This window comes from Sminthopsis crassicaudata, chromosome 1, assembly GCF_048593235.1.
Source record: "Sminthopsis crassicaudata isolate SCR6 chromosome 1, ASM4859323v1, whole genome shotgun sequence".
NCBI lineage: Eukaryota > Metazoa > Chordata > Mammalia > Dasyuromorphia > Dasyuridae > Sminthopsis > Sminthopsis crassicaudata.
Genome location: NC_133617.1, coordinates 260,161,208 through 260,183,416, shown reverse-complemented (window position 1 = coordinate 260,183,416; position 22,209 = coordinate 260,161,208). Strand labels below are relative to the sequence as shown.

Here is a 22,209-nt window from a genome sequence, read left to right as displayed (position 1 = left end):
TGATACAGACAGCAAGAGACAAAATATGAAATTAGAATTCTTGAAGGGAAAATAAAATGACCTTCTGAAAAATAGAATGGAGCAAATGAACAACTCAACGATTCTAAGTTACAACTAGAAATATTAAAATAAAGTCTAAAAACTGAAAAAAATGAGAAAAATAAGAAAGGTATCTTCTATTGGAAATTAGGACTAGATTTTCCCTTTTCCAAGCCCCTAGTATCCCTTCCATTTGCCATGAAGCCTCAAAGATTATAGAAAATATGCCACACCAATTATACCTGACAGTACTTTCAAGGCCTTTGGCTCCTTCCAGATGCTTACTTTCTGTCTTGCATGCCTGAAAAACCTCATTACTCCCTCTCTACTATCTTCAAGTTATTATTCCATAGCTCTCCTCTCTTTTTCGGCTAAATTCCTATAAATAAATAAAAAACAAGCAAATAAATAAATAAATAAATAGCCCCTTCGACATTCCTTGCCTCAACTTCCTCTCCGTTACCTCATTCTTCAACACTGCAGTCTAGTTTCACACCTCATCACTCAGCTGAACTTCTCTGTCCAAAGTGACCTTCTTTCTATTAAAAGAATCACAAGATTTGAGAGTTGTAAAGGAATCCAGCAGCTATCTAGTCTAACCCATTTATCAATAGAATCCCTGCTATACCACAGTAGTAATAGGACACAGACAATTATCCAGCCTCTGCTCTAAGACTTACATTTTATTTTCTGACAGCTCTAATTATTTAGAAATATGATGACATTTATATAGGACTTTAAGGTTTGCGAAGCACTTTGTAAATATTATCTTATTTTATCCTCACAAAAGGTAGGTGCTTTTATTACATCTATTTAATAAAGAAGAAAAATGAGACAATTACTTTGAGGTTTTTCTGACATCAAGTTCAAACTTGCCTATTCAAAACTTCCACCCACTACTCTTGATTTTCTCCGTGGGACAAAACAGAATAAGGCTAATCTCTTCTGCATATGACGGCCAGCCCTTCAAATATTTGAAGATGGCGACTCATGCCCCTCTCAAGTACTTTCTTCTCCAGGATAACCATGTCAGTTTTATGTGCCTTAGTCTCAAGACTTTTTATCCTCCTGGCTGCCCCACTTTGAACATATTCCAACTTGTCAGTGTTCTTCATAAACCATATAGCCAGGAACTAAATACAATCTTGTATATGAGGTCTGATGAGAGCAGAGTACAGTGAGCCCTATGACTCCCCTATTTCTAGAAGTTATGTTCTTAATGTACCATAACCTAACTAAGTTTTTGACAGTCATAATACTCCCCTGACTACATATTGAGCTCCCAGTCCACTAAAACCCTTAGATTTTTTTCTTCAGAACTAACTATACTCCTCCCTCCTTTTATACTTGTGAAGCTTATCTTTTTGTACCTAAGAATAAGACTCTATCTTTATTTAAATTTATTTAAATTTAAATCTATATTTAATTTATCTCTATTGAGTATCATCTTACTAGATTCAGCCCAATACTGTAACCTGTCAAGAACTGTCCCTCCTAGCTTGGTGTTATCAACAAATTTGATGAGCATACCATCTATCTCATTAATAAAAATGTCAAACAGTACAGGACTAAGCAGAGATCTATAGAGTACTCCACTGAAGAACTGTCACATTGATATTGAACCATTAACAATTGCTTCTTGAGTCTGGCCATTAAACTAGTTATGAATGCATCTGATTGGATTATCAAGAAAAGAGTATTCAGGTATGTTTATAAACTTCTTTTGCTTGTTTGCTCTCCCTTTTCTCTTCTATATCCTCCTCCTCTTTCTCCTTTCCTCCTTCTCCTACTATCAGTAATTTTAATCATAATCACTAGCTTATTCTTTTAGGTTTACAAAAGTGTTTATAGCTCTTTATGGTTTACAAAATGCTCTCCTCATAGCAATCAGGTGAAATAGGTAAAATAAATATTTTAACCCCATTTTATAGATGAGAATGAAGACTAGAGAAAAATAAATTGCACAAGACTAGTAACCAGTTCTAATTATAGGCCAGTGTTCTTTACCTCACACAGTTTTTCATTATATAATTAATAATAGTAACTACCATTTATCAAACTTTAAAGATGCAACACACTTTTACATTTTATCTCACTTGATCCTGACAGCAATGCAATAAAGTAGTAGGTGTAATTTTATTTTCTCCATTTTACAGATTAGGAAATTAAATCTAGAAAGATTAAATAATTTGTCCAATATCACAAAGATAGTATTTAAGGCAAAATTTAAATTCTGCTCTTCTTTATTTTACTTAATGCCTCTATAAATTTTCTCTTCCCTCTATAAATCCTTGTATTTGGGGAGGAGAAGCTGTATCTACAAGATATTATCTCACAAAAAATAAAAGCAATATTGTCTAAGAAACATTACAATTTCTAATTTAATTGCATCTTTGAAAGAATATGTGTCTGTATCTTTAAGGAGCTGACTAGAGTTGACTAGAAGCTATTTTAATGAGATGCATGTTTGTATTAAAATGGAAATTTCCAAAGTCCTTGTGCTTACTGCTCAGGTACAAGTTCCCATTGACCAATTATAAAAGATTCCAAGAGGCTTAGATGATAAGGGGTGTCAGGCTGAACCCTTAAACCAGAGAAGCTTGTTAACATCTGATTAGACACCTTTTGTGTTTGATAGTTACTTAAAACTTTAGTGACTAAGACAGCTCAGTAGAATACAAAGGCAAGTCCCCCATCCATCATTCCTGAAACTCAGAGTGATACTTTTTTCTAATACTGCGTGTGGTTCAGTCTGTACACATAGCCTTTGTGGTGTTTCCATTTGCTGAAAGAAAAATTAAATTGTTTGTTTTTTTTTTTTTTTAAGCCTCATAGATTTGTTTGAAAGTTTCTAAGGGTGTCGTTAGTCATGTGTTTTATTGCTATAAAGTAATCCTAAACCACCCAACAGCTAATACCAACAAGAACTGAATAGTATAGATGACAACTGATTTAGTCATTTCCTTGACTCAAACACACATTATGAAATCCAAATTTGTTAAGACTGTACCAAGAAAAAAAAAAAAAAAAAAAAAAAAAAAAAAACCTTTGTTTTTTGGTGTAGAAAGGGTAAAAAGATTATGCCACCAATTTCAATTTCATAAAGTGAAATCCCATTTTTTTTTCCCCTGAGGCTGGGGTTAAGTCACACAGCTAGGAAGTATTAAGTATCTGAGTCCAGATTTGAACTTGGGTCCTCCTGAATTCAGGGCTGGTGCTCTATCCACTGTGCCACCTCGGTGCCCCCTCATAAAGTAAAATCAAAGCCATTGAGGAGTTTGACAGAAAAGAAGGAATTATGTGACCACAGTGGACAGCAACTGGTATCAAATATCAATATGACTGGGAACAACTAACATAACAGAATGAAAGGGATTATAAAAGAAGAAATTTACTTATGTTATAAGGACATAATTGTCAAACAGACCAAGGATACCAGGTGCAAAATTTGGCCCAAATACCTTGTAGTCAGCAGGCAGAACTCTCTAAACCTCTCTTCCCCAAACAATCTTCCCTACTTTTCTGTCAGAACAACTAGTTTGGGATGAGGGAGGTCCTGCCAGCCCCCAAACGGTGAATGAAGTATAAACTCAGAGTTTTCTTAAATTTTTATCAAAATAGAGTCTACAGTGACTTGAGACATATTGAGTATAGATTTTTCCTGCCTTTTTTCCTCTTTCTGCCTATTTTTTTTTTTTTAAACAGGGTATCCCAAAAAGTTTTAGTTCAGTTTTAAGCTTTAATAATTTAAGCAGACTTTGGGCATACCCTGTATAGATAGTTAATAATATTGTTTGTCTTTACATTACCTAAAAAAACTATTTTATGGAGAAATCACACAAAGCAAGCCCTCACACAGAGGTTAGAAGAAGCAATATAAGGATAACTTCAATGTCTCTCTATAAGGCAGGAGTTCTCAAACTATGGGCCCACAGGCCAGATGCAGTCGGCTAAGGACTTCTAAGGATGTTTATGCGGCTGCCAGGTTATGATAAATGGGCTGAAGGGTGAAGACAGTGTGAGTTTTTGTTTTTACTATAGTCCCGCCCTCCTGATGGGGGTTGAGGTCCCTTTAAGGTAGGATCTTTTGATTCACAAATCCTGGTCAAAAAGCACTCTTTTGAATTCCAATGATATATGGGCTTTCCCCAGCCCCCACCAGATCTGAGCTAACTTGGGTTTTCCCAACCCCCACAAACAGTTTCTTCCTTATCTTAAAAACTCATTGAATTCTATTCAATGCTGACCCTAGCTGAAAACCAGCCAGGATCCTGGGACTCCACCCACCTTCAAGATTATAAAAAGGGAGTTCTGGGGCCCAGTCTCTTTGCAGGAGCCCCCCAAACATGGTATCCTTCCGGCCATGTAAGGGTTCCTGTCCACCTGCAACCACCTCTGGCCCTGGTGTCTTCTACTTTTACCCTTACTTCCAAACCCCAAATAAACCTTTTTTATCAATCTAGGTTTTCGGGCCTGTAAATTCCTTTATACAGGGGACTCTGTGCTGTCACTGGACTATCCTTGCGCCAATCCAAAAGGGGTTCCCCTTTCCTAACTCTCATCACTCCCACAATGTGAGGAACAGTGAACTGGTCCCCTATTTAAAAAGTTTGAGGACTACTGCCTAGACAATTTCAGAATTGATTGAGACATAGGAAACACTGGCACAGAATTGCCCAGCATGCATATCAAAGGCACTATTCTCTATGAGCAAAGCAGAATTTCAATAGATCAAAAGAAACATGAGATGCACCAATTTGGAGATATCTCCACTTCATATATTCATAGAAACTATTTGGGCCCAACATGTGATAAAGCCTTCTGAGCTTATACTAGTACAACAGTCAGATACTGTATATAGTATTGAACATGGACATTGTGATGTCATTTGGCTCTCTTTGAGTAGAAAGGACAACTCCTACCCCCCTTAGAAAGTTATCCATTTTAATTAAGAATTTTTTAACGTAGCAGACCTTCCTCCATTTTTAGCCTTGTTTATCTGACTCCCCATTCCTCACTTCCCTTTTTTAAATAGATTTTTATTGCTATCTTTCATTTTTACATTGGCTAAGTTTTCTCATACCCTTTTTTGATCTCCCCCAGAGAGCCCTGTAAAACAAAGTCTTTTTTTAAAAGGAAAGAAAAAAAAAAAAAAAAAAAGAAAGAAAAGTGCTTTCTCTTTTTTTAACCCCATTATTGACTGCTTTCTCTCTTCATCTATTTAATTGCTTTGCTTATCTGACTTTTTCCTCACCCCCAACCTCTATTTTAGTAGTTTTTTTAAATCTTCAGTCATCACAGTAAATTTTCATAAGGTCCATTGCCCTTGAGGTCCTTTAACCTACAATTCTCAAAAGAATAACAGCAATGTAAGGTACATACAAGTATGCATTGGTGATGAGCTATAGAGATATAGAAGCACTGAGGCAAAAAAAAAAAATTAGGATTCTAGGACTCTCCCCACATGGGACATAAATATTGGCCCCAGTGGGATTGAACCCAAAAATATATTAAGGTTTCAGAACAGTGTCATAGGGTCTAAAAAAGAATTTATAGGGTTAGGCCATCTTCAAATCAACAAGCAAATATTTTATTATGCTGCTGGCAATGGGCTAATTCCTAAAAGGGAGTTTTAGCTATTAAAAAGGGAAGTCAGATCATGTTTGCTAGCAGAACTTGCCATTAACCAAGGGGAAGACACCATGAGGCAGGCAGTTCCTAATGAATCCTCAATGCTATGAGAAGCAGAGTTCCTAATGTACCTAATAAGGAAATGGGATACAAGCAGGAAAAAACCTAGAGGGTTGACATCAGAACTTGGCCTTCTGATTGGAAACAGTAATTGTGGGGTCATGATAATTTTGTTAATTCTAGGAATTTGCTAAGTAATTCAACAAGTGCACATTGCAACAAAGTCCACTTAAGGATAACAAAGGATTCCATTAAAAAACAAAAGATCCACTTAAAGAATAAAGTAATCCATCAGGGATCCTCCTAGCTTGCCTCAGAGTATAGCTTGGTTTACATATTGTTTACAATCATTCAAACCTTCCTGTGTAAATGCTCCAATAACCTAAGCACCCACCAAGGACCAAAGGTCTTTTAGTTGGGGTTTTATTTACCCAATCTTTTGGATAATAAAAGAGAGAGAGAGAGAGAGAGAGAGAGAGAGAGAGAGAGAGAGAGAGAGAGAGAGAGAGAGAGAGAAATCACTGCCCTGTGGGAGCTTATGCTTTCCTTGGGAAGTACTTCCCTAAAGAAGAAACCATTTTGAGGGGGCCCTGGGACATCACTACCACCTACATGGCAGGATCTTATGATTGGTTGATAAACTTTGTTTCAGTTTCATTTAACAGATAAAACAGCATCATATAGTGAAGAGTGCTATTCCCAGACTCCAGGACAGACTTGAATTTGAATCCTTTTATATATAAAACTATCTATGTAACTACGGAAAAATCACTTAAATTCTCTGATAAGTTTCCCCAACTGTAGAATGAGAATAATAATACCTTCAGTGCCTACTTTGCAAGTAAGATAAATGTCAAGCATTTTGCAAACCTTAAAACATTAAATGAATATGAACTATAATTTTTAGGCAACTGAAGGCAAAGAGGTGAAATAATTTGCCTAAGATCACAAAGATAACAGTGTCTGGGTTTCTGGATTCCCCCATATAGAGTCCATCAAATGTTGGAGAGTGGAGGTTGGGCACCAGAAGTATACTGGGGTCTCAGGCTGGTGTTGCAAAGTATCTCAAAAGAATTTGTAGGCTTAGACCTTCTCCAAATCAAGAGGCAAAGATTTTATTATTATGTAATGAACTTGCTGCCATAAGCAAAGCTACCATAAGGTGAGTCAGGGGAATTATTAGCTGGCAGGCCCTAAAAAGGAATACTGCAGATAGCAAGGAAATAGCTGCTTTTATAGGCGTAAAATAACCTGGGAAGGAGAGACATAACTTGGTCTTCAGTTTGGATACAGATACTATGGGTTTATGATGATTTTGTCAAAGTTTGGTATTAACAAGGAACAAAAAGCCCCCTTAATTACAAAAGAGATAATAGAATCAGTGCTCCTTCCTGCTTACTTCAGGGAGTAACTCAGTTTCTCTCTAATCAATGTCCACCTAGCTATCCAGGATCAAGGACTGCATCAGAACAAACATTTAATAAATACCTACTCTCAGCTGGGCACTATTCTGAAAGAATAGACATAAAAAGGGAAACAATCTCTGCCATCCAAAGGCTTATGTAATTGAATGGCTATTCATAAATTAGTAATTAATTTTATTGATGCTTAAAATAAGATATCTCAACTCATTAAGATGAAAAAACTCCTAAGTCCATTTAAAGGATCTGAAATAGTAAAGAGCTGGTCCAGATGTTGGTAATTTATAGCCTGAGGAGATATGCTCAGGAGGAGGACACACAGAACTCCTGAATTCCCACTGAAGGGTACACAAATCTATACATGATCTATATATACTCATGGAACTTAAAAACATCTCTTTTTGGAAAATGCTAGAACTACAGAGAAACTTAAAGGTTATCTAATGCAACTTCCTGCCTAATGCAGATGATAAAGATTCATCTATGCAAGCTTCTCATAGGGAAAAGAATTCTGACTTTTTAATTAATATAATACAGTATTATATAATACAATGCATATTATATCATATTTATTATGTAGCATGTAATAATGTAAATAACATTATTTTCTAGTAATATAATTAATATAGTAATATTCAAAACTAATCTCAGGTTATCTGACTCTACCCACATTTCTCCCATGGTGAATCATATCAAATAAATGCAAGTTAAAACCTTCCCCCCCCCATTTTAGAATCTAAATTAAAATACTTTAAACTTTAGCAAATTGTTTTTGAGAGAAGGAAGATTAGCAAGGGAGGAGAGAGAAACACATTTCCAATCAGTATTTACCTGTAGCCTCCACAATGTAACCAGATTTTTCTTAGTTAACTCCAAAATGAAATAAAACAGGGACTAAGAGAAATCTTGCAAAACTAAGGACCTTTGCTTACTAAAAGCCTGAAACACTCTGGGTTTGGTTTTCACCCCATCTCCTTTTTTAATTGGTTAAAAAGGAGCAGCTAATGTTTGTGTTCCAATCTGCATTTCCTGTGGCAACAGCAAACACAGAACAATTCACAGACTGAATACGAATATGGCCATTCTTTATTTCCAGGCCTTGGTTGCCATCAATGCAATTCTATCAACAAGCATTAATTTAGAACCTATGGGGAGCTAGGAATATGTATTAGTTATAAATATGTATAACTATAAATAAAGAAGACAAAAATCCAGATTGTATCTTTCCTCAAAGTCCTAACAGTCCCCTTACTCTGACATAACAGAGGTCTAGCACTACTCTTTACCCCATGCCCTAAAATTATAATGGACACATTTTATATTTATTTACATTATCTCTCCCATACTTCCCCTTGAATCTAAGCTCTTTGAGAGCAGAGACTATCACTTGCATTTATGTTCTCATGTGGGTACTTGGTACTTGATAGGTAATAAATCAATGCTTGTTGAATAAAGCACACATTTCTCCTTCCCTCCTCTAATCCTATTCTATAAGGACAGGAAAATGGTCTCCTTGAAGATATGAGCTCTAGTCAAATAGTAGGGGGTAGGATATCCACCAGGACTAGTACACTTATTCTTTCCTGTTCCAGCCCCTAGGTACAGAAGCTCTATCTATCTAACCACAAACTATCCCTTTCCTTGCCTCCAGTTTCTGCTCCTCTTCTCCCTAATTACCTCAGCCCTATAAGGTGTATGCTAGACTAAGCTTCTACCAACTCATTTCAATACTGTGCCCCAGTTCCCTTTTATTGTCCTATTTCAGTTTTCCTAATTTTCCTGACTCAGTTTCCCTAAATTGTTCTGCCTCAGTTCCTAATTGTAATATTCAATCCTGGAACATCACCCTTCCCTCTTAAACATCAGAATGTTTGATAGGATAAACATCTTATATCTTAGACATCATTAGAATATCAGGTGCCTCTCTCCATCCCAATTAATTAGAATATCAAGTACCTTCCCCCATTATGTCATCCCCATCCCAGGTGCCTCTCCCCATTATGTTACCCTATAAAAGAATCTTTGTTTCCCACATTTGTTGCTGGATTCTCAGAGATGATAGTCTCATTCAGCCCTGGGACCAAACCAGTCCCAGTAAATCTCTCCCTTTCAAATAAATATTAAAAACTCTCTAATCTCTATCTTGCCTCAGTTTCTCAGGCATTACATCAGAAATTGGTATAATCTACAAATCCAGGCTTGAGTCATTGTTTTATGATAAAGTGTTAATGATGCAGTTAAACAAACTGTATCATGAATATGTGTGTGTGCATATTTATGTGCATTTGATAAGGTTTAGATTTAGGGGACCAAAATGAGATTAGGGTTTCTGGTGGTCGGGGAGTTAAATGATAAATTCTAGTGGCAGGTTCAGAATTCAGGGAACCAAATGGGGAGGTTTGACTCCCCTGCAATTCCTTGAGATTCAGCACAAGGGTAGGGAGTTTTGGGGACTCCCTTCTGGCAGTACAGAGGTTCTCTGTAAAAGAATTTACAGACCCAAAAACCTATATTGATAAGAAGAGGTTTATTAGAAGTAAGGTTAGAAATCCTGACAGAGCTAATTGGATAAGATGACAGGAACAAATAGTGATGAATGTTGGAGGGGATGTGGGAAAACTGGGACACTGATACATTGTTGATGGAGTTGTGAAAGAATCCAGCCATTCTGGAGAGCAATTTGGAACTATGCCCAAAAAGTTGTCAAACTGTGCATACCTTTTGATCCAGCAGTGCTGCTATTGGGCTTATATCCCAAAGAAATACTGAGGAGGGGAAAGGGACCTGTATGTGCCAAAATGTTTGTTGCTGCCCTTTCTGTAATGGCTAGAAACTGGAAGATGAATGGATGTCCATCAGTTGGAGAATGGTTGGGTAAATTATGGTATATGAAGGTTATGGAATATTATTGCTCTGTAAGAAATGACCAGCAGGAGGAATACAGAGAGGCTTGGAGAGACTTACATCAACTGATGCTGAGTGAAATGAGCAGAACCAGGAGATCACTATACACTTCAACAACAATACTGTATGAGGAAGTATTCTGATGGAAGTGGAAATCTTCAACATAAAGAAGATCCAACTCACTTCCAGCTGATCAATGATGGACAGAAATAACTATACCCAGAGAAGGAACACTGGGAAGCGAATGTAAATTGTTAGCACTACTGTCTGTCTGCCCAGGTTACTTGTACCTTCGGAAGCTAATAATTAATGTGCAACAAGAAAATGGTATTTACACACATATATTGTATCTGGGTTATATTGTAACACATGTAAAATGTATGGGATTGCCTGTCATCGGGGGGAGGGAGTAGAAGGAGGGGGGGGGAAATCTGGAAAAATGAATACAAGGGATAATGTTATAAAAAAAAAATTTACTCCTGCATATATAATGTCAAAAAAAATTTATAAATTAAAAAAAAAAAAAAAAAAAAGAAATCCTGACAGAGTCATAAAGTCTTGTTAGGAAATAGGTGAGGATAAAGAGAGGATGGCACTGAAAAGAGTATTGCAGTGCTCAGGGGCCCTTGGCATCCCAAGCATGGCATAGCTGGCATGATTGGAATGTCTGCAAAGAGATTTTATAATAAGGAACTTTGGCTACAAGTTGAAGGGGGCCCGTGGGTGGAGTCCCAAGTTGGCTCTTCACTGGGTTTCAGCTTGCTAGAATTTGAATTGAATTCAATGAATTTCAGGACTAAGCCTATCACACCCAGATAACAAGGGTGAAACTGTCCGTTGGGGCAGGGTCCCTCACTGAGGCAGAGTTGAAAGAGATTTTCTCTTTTAAGGATTTTTAGAGTTTTGGAGTCCCCCTTTACATTTTTTTTATTTGTTAAACATTCAGCAGGGCAACTCTAGCCCTAAGTCACCCAATCCTAATCTGGTTCTGTCTCTTCCACAGTGTCTTCTGGTATTTCATTCTACTGTTAACAGACTTTCTTTATCTTAAACCACGTCTTTTCTTGTTCTTCCTACCTTTTGATACTCACAAAGATTTGGCTTTCCCCTAAATCATTCATTTCAGTATGAGTTACCATTTCGGTATGAGTTACACTTTTCTCACTCCACTATACACACTCTGGTCCAAGAGGGAAGTTGGTATACTTCTTACTCTTCATTATCACATGTAGCAATCCCTTCTCCTTTCATGTTTACCCTAGTATCATTTGCAAGTCATGGTGATGTGGTTGGTGTAGCAAAGAATGTGCACTAGATGATGTGCTTTAGGAGAAGCACCAAATGTTGGTCATGTGAAAAATTCACACTGGCCATCCTCTTTGGCAAAAGGTAGATTTATTTAGAAGAAGTTACAGACAAAATGAAGGATATAGTAAACATTAGGAATAGTAAATATAAAATAGAGTGAGAGAGCATAGAGTTAGCCAGAAATGGAGTTAACAATTAATAATGGAAAGGGCAAGTTGCCTAGTGGAACCCACAGTTAGACAGGAAAAAGGAAACATGAGATTTGGGGCATCCCCCTTAGACAGCAGGCTAAATCCTAAAAGGAAGTTAGCACCCTAAAAGGAGTAGGTAGCTAAAAGAAAGAGAAAAATATCATAAGGCATAGTGGAATTTGAGAGGAGAGACGCCCTTAAGCATGGTGAGGGCTGAAAGCAGAGATGGCCATAGGCTATAAGCAGATTTCTAGGACCTCAGAGAAATGACTGGGATTTCTTGACTGGACACAGCAGGCAGGGCTGTGTAAGGTTATACTGATCCCATTAGCGCCTTTCCCTGTTTGCCTCAGGGCAATACTTCAATCTTTCTCTGCCAACATCACCCAGCTACCCAGAACCTCATCAATGGTCTCGCCTCCCTGATATCATAGTCCTCATTAAGAATGAAGAACAAACAATAACAACAATGCACTCATCTTGGTGGTAATTTAATAATAATAATTAATGATAATGATAACTAGCATTTATATATAGCTTTAAAGATTGCAAAGCACTTAATAAATATTATTTGATCTTCACAATAACCCTAGACCCTAGGTGCTATTGTTATCCCTACTTTATAGATGGGGAAAATAAGACAAGCAGAGATTAAATGACTTGCTCAGGATCTCTCAACTAAGTGTCTGAAGTCAGGTTTGAATTATCTGATTGGATCCCTGATTCCAGAGCTAGTGTTCCATCCATAGCCATAGTTCTGCCCTTAGGTCATTCTCCTACTTTTCTCAAGGAGGTCAGTACTGCTTTTCATTCCATACTCTGTCTTTCACCAGGAGATAACAATATGCCCACTGACTTCAAATACTCCAGTGCTTCCATACTTCCAGAGATTCAATCTCCTGAGTGTCACTCTATCTAATCCCAGGAATGGTGGTCACACCATTTGAATTTTATTGTCTTCATTTCTATGATGGAGAATTTTTAAAACTTTTTATCCTGATCATTCCATATTTCAGTAAGCCTCATTCTTTTGTAATCCTGGAGAAATTGAGGCAAGATAAAGAGTAGATAGTTTTTTCATATTTTATTTGAAAGGGATAGATTTACTGGGACCAAATGGATCCATGGTTTGGTCCCAGGGCTGAATGAGACTGTCGTCTCCAAGAATCCAGCAAACAATGTGAGTTCTCAATGACATATATACACGTGGCTCAGACAGAGGGGGTAGACTGAGGCAGGGGGAGGAGTCAGAGTGCTGAAAGTGGGAAACTGGACTAACAATCCGGTTCTGACAGAGTGGGGGGAGGCATTCAGATAAATTGGGCTTACAGAATGGGGAGAGGCATCCAACATTCTGATGATATCTAAGATAGAAGGTCTTTGTCCTTATCTGGATCATCATGATTAGGAGGGAGGGGTGGTTTTGCAGAACAATTAGGAACTGAGGGAGAAAAATTTAGGGAAACTGAGGCAGAACAATTAGGGAAACTGAGTCAGGACAATAAAAGAGAACTGTGGCACAGCAGTTTCAAAAGTTATTCTTTATTCTCATTGTGGTCTCTACTCCAGATAGGGTGAATAAAGTAACTAAGTGAGCTTTAGGGAGGGTCAATTGACTAAAGAAGGCTTTGTTGAACATAAGTGGAATTTAAGTGAGCCTTTGTTCCCTAGTTGAATTCCCACAACTCTCTCACAGGCAAACAGGGAGAGGTATTAATAGGATTAAGTGGGCCCATTTGTTGTTCTTAAGTGGAATTTTATTGCAATAGGCTTTTATTAAGTTCCTTGTGAATTCCTTACATTGAAAAAATTATCATGACCCCACAGTTACTATATTTATTCAGAAGACCAAGTTATTATGTCAATCCAGAAGTTAGTTTTCTCCCATAATAAAGAAACTAAGGATATCCCATTTCTTTGTTAATTATTTTTATGGTTAGCCACCTAGTCAGTGGCATAATCCCCTCAACTTCTTTAGGAATTTAGCCCACTTTATGGCAATGCTATTTCTTTAGGAGCTTAACCTCAACCTGATGTCTTTCCCCTTAATGATTAAAAATCCACAATCTGGAAAATCTAAGCAAAAAATTTGGCCCTCCCTTTGAATTTGAGAATAAATTTTATTATAAAATTTGGGTTATTTGAGCATAGGCTCTGCATCATTTCCTGTTTCCAAAAAACTCCCAAAAAATTCCCATTTAATTTCTTATGCTGACCCTCAATATATGGAAACCAGAATGAGGAAAGTTGAAATGTGGAAAAGATAACTATACTCTTCCAGATCAGTCTGGTATTATTGAGAGATGAAGCTACACTAACAGCAATGGGGGTCCCTAAGCCAATGTCCCAGGTTTTGTGAAAGAATTCACAGTATCATGCCTCAGTTTTCCTGCATTAGTTTCCTTAAATTGTTTTGCCTCAGTCTCTGTGGTGGCAACTCCCTTTCCTGGCCATTAGGGCTGAGATAATTAGGGCTGGGAGATCTGACCACTAGCTTCCAAAAAATCATAAAACTGCAGATGGCTTATCTCAGATACCTAGATGGAAGGAGTCCTCTTGACCAGACTTAGTGGCTCCTAGGCTCTTCCCAACTTATCAGAATTTATGCTTCTTCCTTACCCCCAATCTGTCAGGACTGAATTTATGGTCCTTGTCTAGCACTTCCCCCTCACTAGTGCTCTACCCCCCCCTTTGCTTTTGTTTCCCTGATCCTTGGAGCCCTATAAGAGTCTCAGGAATCTCTCACTCAGGGAGCTAGATAATTTGAGACAATAGTCCAATCCAGCCAACTGGAGTCAACATGGATCCTGTTTTGCCCCCAGTCCAAATTCTCCCAAATATTAAAATATTAAAAACCTCTAATCTCTTCTTGCCTCAGTTTCTCCAGCATTATACAATTAGGGGCTAAATTCCAAATCAATGTAAGAGTTCTTTATGGCTTTTTGTTTTCAAATGATCAGGAAGCCATATCAACAAACTGAGCCTTAGTCCTCTGAACCAGTTAAGGCCAGTTTAAATACCTCTTAGTAGCTCAGCCCATATGGTGAGAGAAACTAATAGGTATTTCTCCCACCATCCAAGCCATCACCCTTATTCTGGTTTCACCAGCCGTCCTTCCTAATCTTGACCCTGTGATTAATGACTTCTAAATCTGTATATTACTAGTCCTAATCTTTGTCCTGTTCTCTATTATCAAATCAACAATAATATATTTGACATTTCCAACTGCATGCCTAATAGTCTTCTTAAATTCATCATGTCCAAATCTGAGCTTATTATCTTCTCCTATCCCAAGTTCAGACTTTCCTGTTTTTGTCAAAGACATTATTAAACTTTCTGATTATTCCCTTCTTGTCTCCTTTTTCTCCTTCACTTCAATAGCCCCACTGGTAACCCTATCTCAGGCCTTTCTTCTCTCATATCTATATTTCCTTCAATCTATTCTCCACATAGGTGGCCAATTGTTAAAAATTCATCAGGACAAACCTGATTCTATCTTTCCTATGTCCCACTGCAATTCTGTCTGCCTCTTCCACTGTGTCCTCTAGAATCTCATTCTATTGTTGACAAATTTCTCTTCAGCTTATAGTTCTTTTTCTCATGTTGCTTCTACCTTCTGTCACTCACAGAAGATACTGCATCTCTAAGTCATCCGTTTCAGTTTTGTTATGCAGCTTTATGGAGGATGGCAGGAGGAACTGATCCTCCCAGAGTTGCTTCATAAAACAAGAGGGTGACTATGTTGCTTGGTACATTGAACTACCTAATAGTACAGTGCATAGAGCACTGAACCTAGAATCAGAAGACCTCAGTTCAAATGCAGCCTTGTAGTCTGGCTTAGCTGTAAGATACTAGAAAGTCACTTAAGCTCTATTTGCCTCAGTTTTCTTAACTGTAAAATGAAGGTGATAATAACAGCATCTGCCTTTCAGAGTTATCATGATGAACAAAAAAGATAATATTTGTAAAATAAAAAGTGCTTAGCACAATGCCTGGCACATAATAGGTGCTCTATAAATGTTTATTCTCTTCCTCCTCCACCCCAATAAACTGCAAGGGTCCTCTACTTAGCATGTAAACTTCTATACAACTTGATTGAAACCTACTTATTTTTATTTACTTTATCCCCCTTCACAAACAATATGACTTCAGTCAAGTTGTCTTTTTTTTTTTAATTATTTCTTATTTAAACCATCCTATTTCCCATCTTTATATTTTTGTACAGACTGTCTTTCATGTTTGGAAGATATACCTTCCTTAACTCAACCTCTGAAAATGCCTAAATATTATCAAAGAAGAGCTCAAAAATCATGTTCTATATGAGGCCTCTAAAAAGCTCTGAGCTACTATTGATTTCTTCCATCATCTGAATTTGTTGTATCTCCTGGGAAAATGCAAGGATCCTGAGAGCAAGAAACAGTTCTGCTATTCTTTACATCTGAAGTGCTTAGCATAGCATGGAGCACATACTAGACTTTTGCTAAATGTTTGTTCATTAACTAATTCTTCTGTTCTTCATATCTCTTAATTTTTCCTTGAAAAGTGAAAATTTTTCATCCCCTTGTCCCATAAACTAATCATTTAAATAAATAGGTTGTTGTACTCATATTTTTTCTATATTATAGTCACTAGAACCTTCTGTTTAAGAATTAGTATTAATCATACTATATGGGAATAAGAGTGGATCTATCTGTTTTTTCATTCAATACAAAGAATTGACTCTCTCATGGGAGTATAAAGCCCCAAATAAAATAACTAAAAAGGTGTCCTTTGCCATTTTCTAAATACTAGTATAACAATCTAAACCTGTAGGGCACCTACCTGTCAGTAGGTCTGTCAAAAAGTATTTATGAAGAACCTACTATGTGGCTGTGCTAAACACTAGAGATTAAAAAAAAAAAAGTAAAACAAATAAACAAAGCCAAAAACTAGTCCCTTCTATCAAGAAGCTTAGAGTCTAATAGGATAACTATGTCCAAACAAAATATAAAAAATATTTTGAAGATAATCAAAAGAGAAAAGGCAGGAGAATTAAGATGGAAAAGTAAAGGTTTCTTATATAAGGGGGGATTTCAGTTGAGACATAGAGGAAACCAGGGAAGTTAGGATGAGGGGATAAGGAGACACAGAATTCCAGGTATGAAGATCAGCAAGTAAAAGTTCCAGGAGCTGATTGAATAAAGGGATAATCTGGTCAAACTTGCACTTTGGGAACATCAATTTGACAAAGGAGAATATGAGGATATATTGAAGTGGGGAGAGATTTGAGGTAGGCAAACCAATCAGCAGATTATTGGAATAATCAAATCACAGAAGTGATAAGGAACTAAATAGGGTGGTAGTTGTATCAGAATAGAGAAGAAGGTATATAAGAGATAGTTTATAAAAGTAGAAATGTTAAGACTCTGCAGCCAATTAGACAAAGGGAGGCTTGAGAGAGAGCATTCAGAATTAAGGATGATATTCAATTGGGAGATTGGGAGATTGGGAGACTGGGAGACTGGATGATGGTATCCTCCACTCTAAAAAAGAAATGTGGATTATGAGAAAAACTGGGCAGAAAAATAACAAAGTAAATTTTGTACATATTGAGTTTAAGATGCTTACAAGACAAAATGCCTGAAAACCAATTAGAGATGAAAGTCTAGAAGTCAAGAGAGAGGTTAAGGCAAGACAAATAAATCTGAGAATTATCTGCATAGATATGATGGTTTAAATTTTGAAAGCCAATAAGATCACCAAGTCAAATAGCATAAATGAAAAAGAAAAGAAGTACCAGAGTAGAGCTTTGGGGGACACCTATGATTAATCAGTACAACCTGGATGGATGAAGGCCCAGCAAAAGGGTCTGAAAAGAAATGAACAGATGTTTAAGAGAACCAGATAGAGAAGAAAGTATAAAGACCAAGATTATAGATAGTGCCAAAGACTGAAGAGAGGTAAAGAAGTATAGGGATCAAATAAAGACCATTGAACTTAGTCACTAAGAGATCACTAGTAAATTTAGAGAGAGCAATTTCATTTGAATGATGAGATCAGAAACCAGAATGTAGAGAGTTAAGATGGGAGTGAAAGGAAAGAAAGGGAAGATCGATTGCATCAACTGCATCAGTTCCAGATGGCCTTCTGAAGGCACTTACCCAGAGGAGAATAGATAGAGGAAAATAGTTAGCAGAGTGGATGGATCATCTAAATAAGGCTTTTTTGAGGATGAGGAAGCCATAGCCATGTTTTTAGGCAGTAGAGAAGCAGCCAAAAGGAGGAAAGTGAAGAGGATGGAGATGATAAAAGAATCAAACTTCTAGAGAAGATGAAATGGAATAGGATTGCTTATGCCAAGGTGTTAGCCTTGTCAAGAAAAAGAACCACCTCTTCATGTGAGAAAAAGGTGAAAGGAGAAAGTAGAAAGCACCTTAGTGATTTGTGATGAAAAGGGAAGGAAAAAAGGAAACTCAATTGAAATAAAATCAAATTTTTTCAGTGAAGTAAGAAGCAAGGTTCTAAACTGAGGGAAGGAGAAAGGTCTTGGGAAATTTGGAGAGAGATTAAAAAGGTTTGGAAAAACAGTTGTGGCAATTGGGATAGTGAGTAATTATTAAAAAATTGGCTTGTAATAGCAAGGGCCCAATTGAGATCATGTTCATATAAATTTCTAGAGGGCCTAATCAATAGGATTTCATTACTTTCTCCAACTTCATTTAGCAATGGCAGCAGGTGGTAGGAGTGATCTGAGACTGAGGAAGGAAAGATCTTTGACATAATAAGAGGCAAAGAACTAAAAAGAAATCAGTATAGATTCGACCTGGTTCTTCCACACGATAAGGTTGAAAAAGCATTTTGAGCATTGCTAGGCAGAAGGCCTTTAGGAAAGTCAACTACAAGCACCTAGTACCTTTCAAAGCTCACAGTAACTAAGTGAGACATCAAAATAAGCCAAGAATCAGAACGCATGGAAATACAAGTGACCTCCTTAGTGTTTCCCTTAATTTTCTTCTTGTGTTCCACCCAAGAGACATTTTCCATATTGTCAAAAATCCACTTGCCCAGGAAAAACAAAAACAAGAACAAAAACAAACAGTTTAGTCAAGTCTAATGGTTATTTGCAAAATAAAACCAATTTTTAAATTACCACAAAACAATGGAAATGCATGTTTATGTATGCTTTCTTTAATTTTTTTTGAGGGGGTACCTTCAAATTAATTTAATTCCAATTCCTCATGTAGTATCACACTCTGCATAACCTTTTCTTTCAATAACCTCCTACAGGACTGTTAGAGTAACCTTCAAATCTACAAAGCACTGTTTGAGAGCCAAGTGAACATGAGAGGGTATTTTCCTAGAATGATTTCAAAGTACTATTACATTACATGCAATTTCTGACTTTTAAAAATCTCACAGATCAAACAAACAACCAAATCATATACTCACTGATATGTTACAACACAGTAATATGGCATTGATGGAACATGCTGTTTAAGCACACAGCTCTAGTCTGTATTTTAATGCCTCAAAGTATGAGGAACCATATAGTTACAAAGAAATTCCTTCCTAGGGATCAAGTCCCCAAACCACTAGTGCCATTGTACTATTACTCGTTGCTAAGAAGCATTAACAAACCCTACAATCTTTCAACAAGGAAACAACTCTCTAGCAACCAACCTAACTACTAAGTTTATAAAACTGGGAATGGAAGAGCCACATTCTAGTTCCAAAATCTAGCTTATCACTCTAATTCAAGATTACAGAACATAGTGTAGGTCAGCAGAGATTGTTTTCTGAGTTTAGTGAGTTATCCAATACAATAATATGCAAGAAATCTTTATGTGCAGATAAAACACCTGAGTGATTGAATGACTAGCCTGGACATCTTCAAGAATAGGAAAGTCCCATAAAAAGTAGGAGAAATCAAGACATAACTGAAGCCCTATTAAGGATCCCTTAGTGACAAATCAGAATAGTGAACAGATATGGGTAAGATTTAAGTAGTTTGTCACATCAATTAGCACCAAAGGGGAGCTGAGCTGCAAGAGTGACAGAAAATTGAGGATCTTGGTCTTGGAAAACATAAAGGGCAAAAATAAAAGGTCAATGAATGACAAAGATGGTCATGTCATATGTCCACCAGGGCTCTTCTTCAACACTCCTTTCAAATCTTTCTCCTTCTCTCCATCCAGACTGATGCTTAGTTCAGACCTTAATCACTGCTCACATATATTAGAGTAGCTTCTCAGCTTTTGAAGTGGAAAGATATGGTACTGAGCCTGGAGTCAAGAAAATCTGACTTCAAATACAGCTTCAGCTCCTTAGCTTTGTAGCGTTGAGCAAATCAATTAACCTCTCTCTGCCTGCCTCAGTCTCTTCATTTGTAAAATGGGAATAATATATAGCACCTGTATAGCATAATGTTGTTATGAGAACCAAATATGAGATATTTGTAAAGCACTTAGGATAGGGCTTAGAACACGGCAGATGTTTAATAAATTCTTGTTTTCTTTTCTTCTCCCCCACCCTCCAAAAAAATTGGCTCCAATTTACATTTTTAAAGTTCTAGCCAAACTGAATCACTTACCTCTAGACCATCTGACCAGCATTTAAATTCTCCAGACCTGTGAAAAGGTCAGAAACCTATGGACATTGTCATCAGACTTGCTATGTATCTTCTGGACCATGCCTTGCCATCTGCAGATAGCAGAGTTTCTTGAGAGTAGAAATTGTTTCACTTTTCTCTTTAAATACCCATTACTTGGCACTATATGATACACACAGTATGATACATAATAAGCACTTAACTACTGGTTTTTTATTCATTTATTGATGCAATTCAAGGGACAAATAATCATCTAGCCTCTGTTTAAAAAGTTCCAATGAAAGGGTAAGTTGCCTCATTTAGTATGTTTATAACAATAGTTAGCATTTAGATAGTCTTTTAAGGCTTACAAAGTACTTTACAATATTATCTCATTTAATTCCCACAACAACTTTGGGAGGTAAGTGCTATTATTACCCTAATTTTATAGATGAGAAAACTGAGGCAGACAGAAGTCAATTTTCCAGTCACACAGCCAGTCAGTGTCTGAAGCTGAATTTGAACTGGTATCTTTGTGACTCCAGGTCCTGTGCATACTCTACTCTGCCATGAGGTTGTCTCATAAACTACTTGAAGAGAAGAAATCTATAGCATTTTATCTTTGAATTTCTACCCTCTAACACAGTGAATTAGTGGTTCTTCATAATTATTCTTCATTTCAATTGACATAATTGTCCTCAAGTATTTGAAGGACAATATAGTGAAAAATGCTTTTGATTTGATCAGCTTGGAGCCAAAGGGCAGAACTGAAAAGGGTTATGCTTGACTAAAAAAAAAAAAAAAAAAAAGTTTCCTAAACATTTTGGTTATCTATCCTAAGGCAGAATAAATTACCTATGGAGATAATTAGTTCTTCCTCACTAGAGATCTACAAATGGAAAAGAAGTATCTTTTAAAATACAGTTTGGAGTAACTCTCTTCAAATTTCCCTGCCAGCTCTGATATGATTTAAATAATAGTTGTTGGGGGGGTTCCCCTTGGGGTTTTTTGTGGGAGTCAGGGGATGGGGAACAAGTTTATGAAACAGGATAAGGAGTTTTATCTGAAATATTTTGGTCAAAAAAAAAAAAAAAACCCAACATATCTGTCACTTGGATGATCCCAATATAAATAAATCTTAAATGTGCCAATGTGTTTTGATTAGCTTTTGAAACAGGGATAGTTTTTGTTCCTTTCAGGAAATATCCTAAAAGAAATTTTGCCCAGAAATAGTAACAATAACAAGAACTTACATTAATAAGGGTCTATAGTTCACAAACCATTTTCCTTACATAAACATATAAAATGCATTTAATAGATAGTGCAAGCATGTTTTGGAAATGTTGCAGGTTCGGTTCCAAACCAACACATTAAAGCAAATATTGTAATAAAGCAAATCACATGAAGTTTTAGGATTTTCCAATAGTGTAGTTTCTTAAATGTACACACTTAAGTATATACCATAAAAGTACATATCTTGATTTTTAAAAATTGCTTTAAAATACACTTTTAATTTCCTTTAAGAACTTTGCTTTTTCATTCACAACTTGACTGTTTGGTGCAAGAAACCTAGCTTTTGGCCTATAATCATCTTTTGACATACCTTCCTCACTAAGTATAATCATTTCTGGTATTTGACTTAAAGTGGAAGACATGTATCTTTTCCTTTCACTTGAACACTTAGCAGCCATAATAGGGTTATTAAATTGACCTAATTTCAATATTGTTGTATCTAGGAATAAGGAGGTCTGAGGAAAGGGAGAGTTGGTGGAGCAGAATCTGTGCCACATTTTCCTTTTACTGTTCTTCCTCAGATTCCCTAAATTGTCCTGCCTCAGTGTCCCTAAATTATCTTGCCTCAGTTTCCCTAAATTGTTCTGCCTCAGTTCCTTGAATTGTTCTTCCTCAATTCCCCTGATTGCAAACCCCCTTCCTGACTTTTAGGACTGAGATAATTAGGGCTGGGAGCCCTGACCATGGGCCTTCCAGAGAGCTATAAATTGCAGATAAGTTACTAAGAGATATGCTTACACATCTCTAAGTTCCAGATTTTCTGTCTCTAGCTCTCTACTCCCTTCACTATCAATTT

The 22,209-nt window shown here is 36.8% G+C and overlaps 1 protein-coding gene across 3 annotated transcripts in view; it reads right to left on the bottom strand.

The window, feature by feature from the left end:
- LOC141549101 (lipoxygenase homology domain-containing protein 1-like) overlaps positions 1-19,117 on the bottom strand; it is a 598,160-nt gene extending 579,043 nt beyond the window's left edge. For 2 of the 3 annotated variants that reach the window (XM_074278423.1, XM_074278432.1), the window contains exon 1: positions 18,983-19,117. In XM_074278423.1, the coding sequence (XP_074134524.1) occupies positions 18,983-19,011 (29 nt within the window). In that variant the 5' untranslated portion in view covers positions 19,012-19,117. Of the gene's footprint in view, positions 1-7,982; positions 8,121-18,982 lie in introns of those variants that run through there. The other variant, XM_074278441.1, reaches the window with a different exon arrangement.
- Positions 19,118-22,209: the final 3,092 nt, after the last annotated feature.